General features: G+C 36.7%; 1 protein-coding gene across 1 annotated transcript; it reads left to right on the top strand.

Moving 5' to 3' along the window:
- The first annotated feature begins 1,170 nt into the window (after positions 1-1,170).
- Positions 1,171-3,062, top strand: LOC125058770 (UPF0669 protein C6orf120 homolog). The gene is made up of 4 exons (XM_047662923.1): positions 1,171-1,575; positions 1,891-1,982; positions 2,164-2,280; positions 2,692-3,062. The coding sequence occupies exons 1-4, from the start codon at positions 1,340-1,342 to the stop codon at positions 2,796-2,798; spliced, it is 552 nt and encodes a 183-aa protein (XP_047518879.1). The 5' UTR covers positions 1,171-1,339; the 3' UTR covers positions 2,799-3,062.
- Positions 3,063-9,317: the final 6,255 nt, after the last annotated feature.

Below are 9,317 nucleotides of genomic sequence, written 5' to 3'. Positions count from 1 at the left end.
ACTAAGACTTTGAAAGCGATACCGTGAGACGGGAGAATACTCACGAAGGCGTGGTCAAGGTCGAAAGAGAAAAACTACACGTTTGCAAGATCGCTACATCGTCAACTGTGCTTTACGTAACCGCACCACAACTGCAAGAGATCTACAAAATACACTAAGGACGGGTACTGGTGTAGAAATTTCCGACCAGACGGTAAGAAATAGGTTGTTGGAAGCCAATTTGAGATCACGCCGACCAGTTCGGGCTGTGCGTCTAACAATTCAATATAGACAAGCTCGCCGACAGTTCGCGCAAAATCACGCTAATTGGCAACTTCGACATTGGAGGCCAGTGCTTTTTACTGACGAATCACGATTCCGTCTAACACGTTGCGATGGTCGTCTCCGTGTTTACAGACGCACAGGCGAGCGATACAGTGCAGCAGCAGTCCAGGAATATGACAAATTTGGATGTGGCTCTGTGATGGTTTGGGGCGGAGTTAGTTTGGACGAGCGCACAGATCTCGTCGTTGTTCCCGGGCGCTTGTGTGCTCAAACTTACATAGAAAATGTGCTCGAAGATCATGTTTGGCCCGCAGCATATGGTATGGGCCCAGATTTTCTTTTAATGCAAGATAATGCCAGGCCACATACTGCAGCCATCACGTCAGATTACTTACGACAGCAGGAAATCCGTGTAATGGAGTGGCCTTCCATGAGCCCTGACCTAAATCCGTAGCGGAAGCGTCCGTTTGCACCTCAAACACTGCAGCAGCTCACTGAAGCGTTGATTGAAGAATGGGAGCGAATTCCACAAGAAGATATTCGGAGGATCATACGAAGCATGCCGCGTCGTTGTCAAGCTGTGATTAGGGCTCATGGAGGCCACACCATTGAAACGATATACGAATATTTCTTTGATGGACCTTTTTTATCACCAATTAGTTTTTCGTTTACAATGCACATTTTAATTTTTTTTTAATAAAAAAAATACAAATTGATTTTTTTTATTAATTGTAGTAATTAACAAATTAACAAGGTAAAAAATAGCGTACAAGTTAATTTAAATCTAATTTTAGTTTAAGCAATAGAAAGGAGAAAATACTTGTTCCGCTAATTGTTTTGAGCAGTATATACGTATACTAGCTGATCGTTAAAAAAACTTAAATTTCGCGGTCCCTTTCATAGTCTGTGCTTAGTAGTTTAGTACTTGCTGCGGAATGCTTAAGCTTTTATGTAGAATAATTATTCGTTTCACGTTTGTGAACTACAGTGCTCAATTTACAAATGAAGTGAAGATTATATGTCCTTACATTTTCCATAGCAGGCTGCAATTTGCAAAGTGCAAACTGCAATTAATATGATCCGTGAAATAATATTCGCCTTACTTGCGATAATCACTGCTTCGAGTATGTGGTCATTATTAAGCAATGTTTTTCATATGGCGTTTATCGATAATATGCTGTTGGATACCGTTATTGGAGTTGTGGGTGCTGGTAACTTCTCCTATTGGCAATTGGGGCATAGTGGGCCTCTACGAGTTGAATTAACTTCTCTCAGTGGGGATGCTGATCTTTATGTAGCTGATAATTTAAGGCAAGACATAAATAATGTACTTAATTTAATATTATAATACAAATAAATTTGTCATGAGTTATTATAATACAAACATTGTTATAGAATGTTTCAACCAAATTGTACATAATTGTTGATATTTGTGTGTTACAACTATTAAAACAAGTTTTTAATTTAGTACACCTAGTAAAAAAAATCATTAAAGGTATTTTAGGCCTTGTATACAATTTTAGGCTTAAAAAGTATGTAATACCTACTGTTGTTTTAAATGTTTGAGCTGAAACAATAGGGTTGTAAGTTAAAATTCTGGTTTATAATAAATTTAACCATTTTCAGACCAAGTTATGAATTTGGTAAACATAACTTCAGCTCTATAAGCTTTGGTGTTGATATTGTTAAAATTCCTGCTGATTTCCCAAGACCCATTGGTAAGTAGATTTATCTAATAAAACTAGTTACAATAGTATATTCAGAAATCAGGGCGTCAATGTGTTTTTATAAATAGAAAGTCAATGTAATAAAATATTGATGTTTTCAGTTGCAATATTGATAGTTTTTTTTGATAAGATAGTACTATAAATGACAAAAAAGTAATAAAATCTCTTGCAGGTATAGGTGTATATGGACATGGAGCCCATCCAGTATCAACATACAGCATCAATGTTTTCCTAGATGATGGAGATGCAAATGAAATAAGATTTAATAAAGTCAAAATTGAATCAACGGGTAGGTCTCTATATTTTCACCTTAAGTATTATACAATAATGAAAATTCTTGTAAAACTAAATGTTTATATGATTCATGACCAACATTTTGTTTGTTACTATGTCAATTTCATCTTGTTTCTTTGGATTTATCTTTGATTTGGGGCAAGTCAAAATGGTACTAATATTGTTTTTACTTTAGTATAATGTCTATATTTGCTATCAAATAGGTAGAGAGTAGTTTGTTAATCTTTGGAATTAACAGGTAAACATAAACAGTGTTATCACGCAAATTACTTCCCAGTATTTATTTGAATCAAGTCATATAATAATTATGACAAAGGCTGCCATTATATTTACTGATGTAGAACTATTAAACATTTACTAAATACAATTACTATTAACTATTCTAAATACACTTTATTTTTTTCAGTTTCTAAACCGAAAGGAAAAATTACAACAGAAAGAGTTGAAGAAAAACCACGCTTTTTAAAATTTCTAAATTTTTTAGATATGGTTTTTGATACATTTGTATTGTGAAACTGCCATCTTTAATTCAATTGTGAAGATAGAATTTCTGTTATAACGGTTGCCAGACCGTATAATTGGATACAAATTGTGTAACAATCCAAGGTGGCTATGTATTTGGTGTGCATATACGATACACAAAAATATTCAACCTTAATTGAAACAAGACTATTGCATTATATAAAATAATATATTATTTGTTATAGATTCATTCTCTATAGTTTTTTATCTGTTGTGTGTAAGAATTAAAATATATGAAATGTTAATAATATGTTTGTAAATAAGCGTTCAAGTGTTTTGTAAAATATAATCTTTGTTGCACCAGAGTATTAAAAATTTTAAATATTGAAATCAAATTTTAATCCAGATATATTATTTATGTTACAAATATGACATTGTTTCATTTAAATTAATTTAATATAGTTTTGTGTTTGAATCTAGTCTGAATTTGAGTATAAATAAAAGTTTATTACATATTTTGTTTTTTTTTATGTAAATGTCACCGGAACATATAAAAATCCGCAAGTTTGTAAGTTTCCTAGGAAATTTATCAATTTGCTACGTCTCGTGGTAAATTTATTAACTAACGGATATCCATTCGTAAGATTCTAAACGGTTAGGTTAGTGACTTATTCAACAAATCAGAGCGCACATGCCGTTTGGTTATCGCTTAGGCCTACAACGCACTAGCGGCTGGCCGCGCTGCGGTAGGCCGCGGTATATACGGTCTGCCGTAGCGGCATGCCGTATTCTGGCTAACCGTCCCTATTGCGGTCTGCCGCAATCGTCACTCGTCAGTGCTTCTTGTAATATTACAAATTCAAATTTAATGACGTGGAATAAGTGATACATGTATCTTATGTTTCATAATAAACATATATTTTTATTTTTTACTCTTTTAAAATAGGTTTCCAATATTTTGTTTACATTTGTTAAAATATAATTATATGTGATGCCGTAGGTAGGACGGCTAACCGCGCCGAGTGCGTGGTCCCCGCGGTCCGCGGCGCGCCGCATCATTCAACCGGTGCGGCTCGCCGCAGCTCCAGATCAACTAGAGCGGTTGACGGTTGCCCGCAAATGAGTGCGTTGTTATCGTGCGGTTTCATGTAATAATCGATGTGCGGCCTACCGCAGCGGCACGCCGCATCGCGGCCAGCCGCTAGTGCGTTGTAGGTCTTTCTTAATACTTATTATTTTACGCGCGAGTTTGGTAAGTTTATCAATTCTCTCGTTTACAATCTTACCAAAGTTTATAAATTTCCTAGGACATTTATAAACTTGCCATATTGAAATATGACTTTTCAGCGTAAGCGTCATACGAGGCATGCCTTTTAAGTTTTGTCGTTTGCAGAAAAAAACACAACTAGAACCTTATAATACTTTTTATTGTTTTTCAAAGTATTCACCACGTAGCTTAATACACTTTTCCATTCGCTTAAACCAGTTATTATAACATTAATTCCACTCTAAAGTGGAGGTGTTCAAAATGGCTGACTTGAAAGCGTCGACTGCTTCTTCTCCAGACTGGAACCTATGACCACGAAGACTTTTCTTAATTTTTTGAAATGTAAAGAAATCGTTAGGGCTTAGGTCAGGACTGTATGGAGGATGGTCAAGAATTTCTTTCTTTTCCTGCTTCAAATACTGAATTGTTTGACGAGCGCTGTGTGAGCTTGCGTTGTTGTGGTGCAGGGTGATGCGCCGCTTTAAGTTAGATTTTCGAAGTTTGGCGATGACTTGTGGTAAACAAACTGTGGTATACCACTCTGCGTTAACTGTTCTACGATCTTCAAGTGCAATAGTCGCAACATGGCCGGTTTTTCTAACGAACGTGGCCACCATCTTCTTTGAAGTGCTCCGAGAACGAACGAGTTTAGTCGGCTTTGGCTCGTCTTGAAAGACCCAGATTGTAGATTGTTGTATGGAATCAGGATCGTAGGCATAGATCCAAGATTCGGCATCACTGATGATGTCGTAGACGTGATTTGACTCTCTTCGGTTGAACCTTTGCAGAGTTTTCTTACACCATCTGACGCGGGCCGCCTTGTGATCGTCGGAAAGCAGATGCGGTATCCAACGGCAAACTAGCTTTCTCACACCAAGCGTTTCATGCAAGATCTTCTGAATGGTTGTCCCTGAGATGCCTAATAGAGCCTCTATCTCTTGATACTTCACATGACAATCTTCGAGAATTAGTTGTCTCACAGCAATGATGTTTTCTTCAGTGAAGGCGGATTTTGGGCGTCCTTCGCTAGATTGGTCGCTAACACTAGTATGTCCACGCTGGAATTCTAAATACCAGCGTTCGACAAATTCAAATTTCAAATTCAAAAATCATTTATTCACGTAGGTAACACAATGTACACCTGTGATTCGTCATTAAAGATATAAATATTAATGCTTCTAATTTTACATTTACTGCCAGTTCTCAAATCAAGGGCGTAGAACGGAAGAGAAGAACTGGCAATAAACTCTCCGCCACTCTTTTTAATCGCCATGTTTTTTTTTTTTTTTTTTACACAACGGTTGTAAGGAGCTGCAACCATTACACCATGTTCCACATGACATTTTAAGTAATTAATAATAAGAACATAAATAAAAACAAAGACTTGTCCCCTATCAGCAGGAGGCATGGTGAAATAGGAGCACGCACTTACATTCTCGTGGGAACAACACGCAAACACATAGTCGAAATAATTAACATCACCGCATACACGAATTCAAGTACGACCAGTCACCACAAGCAGCACCCGTTCACGAGTATGACGCATGGCCAGCCATCGGCCCCCTCGCCATATTTTAGGGAGAGAGACAACCCGACGCATGGATGCCGCCACAAGCAATGACATTTAAGCGAGCATGACGATCCTTGAAATGTGGACTTGGCTACATAAGAAAATAATAATAATACTGAAATAATTGGATACCACATGGATCACGGTTTGTTCCCACTTTACATTAAAACAGTCGTGGATGTTGACGATCGCCCCAAAGTCTGGAAATGCAGCCGAGAGATTCAGTCGTGTTACCTATAATATATACTGGAGCAACTCATATCCAAGCACTAGGATCGTTTAAATATTCATTTATATTATAATAAGCCTTAGTAAGCAGTTTTACTTTAATGTACGATTTAAATTTATTTATTGACAACGCTTGTATCTCACTAGGGATTTTGTTGAAAAAACGTATACAATTGCCTTGGAAAGAATTACTCGTTTTATGCAGCCTTCTGGTTGGTGCGCTAATTTTGTCTTTATTACGAGTACTATAATTATGGAAGCTACTATTCTTTTTAAAGATATCTATATTTTTCCGCACATACAAAATATTCTCATAAATGTATTGACTTGCCAGAGTCAAAATATGTAATTCCTTAAATTTGCTTCGGACCGACTCCCGTGGGGACAACCTACAGATCGCTCTTATAGCCCGCTTTTGCACTACAAATATCGATTTAATGTCAGCTGCATTACCCCACAAAATAACACCATATGACATTATACTATGAAAATAGCTGAAATAAACAAGCTTTGCTGTGTTCTCATCCGTAAGATCGCGTATCTTTTTAACTGCGAACGCTGCGGAACTTAGCCTATTCGAAAGACCTTCTATGTGTCGGCCCCACTGGAGTTTACTATCTAAAGTAATTCCCAAGAACACCGCATTATCAACAAAGTCTATTGCCTCGTCTTTAATTATTATTTGAGAATGACTACTTTTTACATTTGTAGTTACAAATTTAACACATTTTGTCTTCTTTTCGTTTAACTTAAGATTATTTGTATTAAACCAGTGAACTACACTGGAGATGGCACTGTTTACGTTATCAAGTGATGGATTTTGTCGTTTCACTTTAAATAAAAGCGAAGTGTCATCAGCAAACAGTACTATCTCGTGAAGCTCCTTTACAAGAAATGGCAGGTCATTTATATAGACAAGGAATAAGAAGGGACCAAGTATGGAGCCCTGCGGTACTCCCATAGTAACAGAGGATCCCTGTGATATAGCTCCATTTACATTTACCTTTTGAATTCTATCGCTCAGGTATGATTCCACAAGATTTAGCGCCCTTTCGCCAATGCCATAGTGTTGAAGTTTCTTGATTAGGATTTCGTGATGGACACAGTCAAAAGCCTTTGATAAGTCGCAAAAAACTCCAATGGCATCATGAGAATTTTCCCAAGCATTTAAAATCTCGGAAATTAATTGAATGCCAGCATCTGCTGTAGAGCGACCTCTTGTAAAACCAAACTGCTGGCTATGCATAATTTTATTATTATTAAAATGTGTCAATAATTGTTCAAGAATGATTTTTTCAAAGATTTTACTCAAAGCCGGCAGCACAGATATGGGTCTAAAATTTGTGGGGTCCGAAGTGCTGCCCGTTTTGAATAACGGTGTGATTTTACTTATCTTCATCTGGTCTGGAAAGACTCCACAATCTATACATTCATTAAATATTATAGCCAACTCTGAACTGATAGTATTGATTACTGATTGTAAAATGAAAACAGATACACCCCAAAGATCTTTAGTTTTTTTTATTTTTAGCTGTTTAAATGTTTTTATAATGTCATTGCAGCTAATGCGGCTAAATACAAACTTATGATTGCATACAGGAACATTCTTTTTCAATAATAAAAGGGCGGCTGATGGTGAAGAATTTAAACACAAGATTTAAGACAAAGAATTTAAGACAGTCCGCAGACACGGGGCTTCATCACTGAACACAGATATTAGCTCTTCAAAACACTGAAGCCGTGTCAGGCCTCTTCTAAAGTTGTAGAAAATTATTGCACGAACATTTTCCTTAGAAAGATTCATTTTCGTACGTAACTTGACAGATTCAAATCAACGCTGTGACTAAACAATAGCATTAATCCTAATACTTTTAACTGTTTTGAGATTCAAAATGTAAACACATTCGAATATAGTACAGGTCCAAATTCAAAGTTGCCGGGAAATATGGAAACGACAGAACTTAAAAGGCATGCCTCGTACAACCGTTGTCTACTTTATAAATTCCCGCTGTCGCCCATTTTACATTCGCTCTAACGGTGAAGGAAAACATCGTGTGGAAACCGGCTTGCCTTAAGCTGGCCATAGACGGACCGCATGTTGCAGTCGACTACTACTGCTTGGAGCAGTTAGACCGCAAATAATACTGATGCGAGTTCATTTAAAAGATGGATTTCGATGAAGAAACACTGCTACTTGTACTAATATTACGCAAGCGTAGGCGTAGAAGACACCGTAGTATGTGGGTGCGTAATACTACAATCAAGAGAACAGCATGGAATATTGCATACTTTGTATCACCAGCTGAGAGAAGACACTAAAAAGTTTTTCAACTACTTTAGAATATCCGTGGTTTCATTTGATGAATTAGTATTTTATTTGAGGGAGTGGCGTGCGGTCGGCAGCAACCGCTTGGTAGCGGTCCGTGTATGGTGGGTCCGGCAGCTCTAAGCAGTCGACCGCAGAGCGATTGCTCCGACCGCTCAGGAACTGCTCGAGCGGTCCGTGTATTGCGGATATGAATTTAGTATGGTCGGTATCGACTGCAACATGCGGTCCGTCTATGGCCAGCGTTAGACCCAATAAGTCGACCGCCTCGACGGCGTATGTTAGGCACAGATCACCTGCTTGCCTATTAGACTGACAATTGATCATGAAATAGATACAGAAATCTGAGAACAAAAAAGGTTGTAACTCCACTGTTTTATTTAGGCTTTCTAATGTGTGCTAAATTTCCTATGTATTTGTCCACAATTCTCTCACAAGTTTAACACAGAATTTTAATAGCATCAAAATCAGTTCATTAGTTTTGGAGCCATCCACACATTTCTGGACAAATATTGACAGGTAAAATTCTTCTATACTACTATGACAATAAAACACCATAATATACTATGTTAATTTATTAAACTATGAACACAAAGCTTGCAACAGATTTCTTATTCACACTAATTTTTATTCAAAAACAAGTCTACACTAAACTAAAACTTCAATAATCTCCAAAAATTGCGTTACGTAATACTTGAACGCTCCCCAAAAGTTAAAATACAAATTGTTATTATAACAATTCAATCAGATCTTTGTTAAGCTGCTCTTGACTATTATAACTATTAAATGCCAATCGCAATCGAGATCTAAATAATAGTAAATTAATTAACAAAAATTTAATTAATTTATTTAAACAAAATTTATCATGAACTAATATTTAAGTGATTTGGCGCGTATCACTCCAGTATGTCAATAATAGGTTTTTGACATACGGGGTCGATGCTTTAGACAAGATCACCGTTCTACGAGCGTGACCCACTAACGCCCAACGAATTTGTATGAAAACGGTCACGTGACAGGGCAAGAGCTAATGTCATTCCTGCGAATGAACTTATATAATATTATTTATGATAGTCACTCTAATTTCTTAAGATAGTTTTGTTATTTTAACAAACTATTCACTTTTTAAAACGATTACATAGTTTTGTATAATATTTGTTTCACAATCTTGCATTTATC

The sequence above is a fragment of the Pieris napi genome, chromosome 18 (genome assembly GCF_905475465.1).
Source record: "Pieris napi chromosome 18, ilPieNapi1.2, whole genome shotgun sequence".
In the NCBI taxonomy this organism is placed as follows: domain Eukaryota; kingdom Metazoa; phylum Arthropoda; class Insecta; order Lepidoptera; family Pieridae; genus Pieris; species Pieris napi.
Note: the sequence above shows the minus strand (reverse complement) of the source record. Positions and strands in the feature narration are given on the sequence as shown.

Coding starts and splice junctions, on each gene's coding strand:
- LOC125058770 (XM_047662923.1), top strand. CDS start 1,340: ATGATCCGTGAAATAATATTCGCCTTACTTGCGATAATCACTGCTTCG. Junction 1,576..1,890: donor TATGTAGCTGATAATTTAAG/GCAAGACATAAA, acceptor AACCATTTTCAG/ACCAAGTTATGAATTTGGTA. Junction 1,983..2,163: donor TGATTTCCCAAGACCCATTG/GTAAGTAGATTT, acceptor AATCTCTTGCAG/GTATAGGTGTATATGGACAT.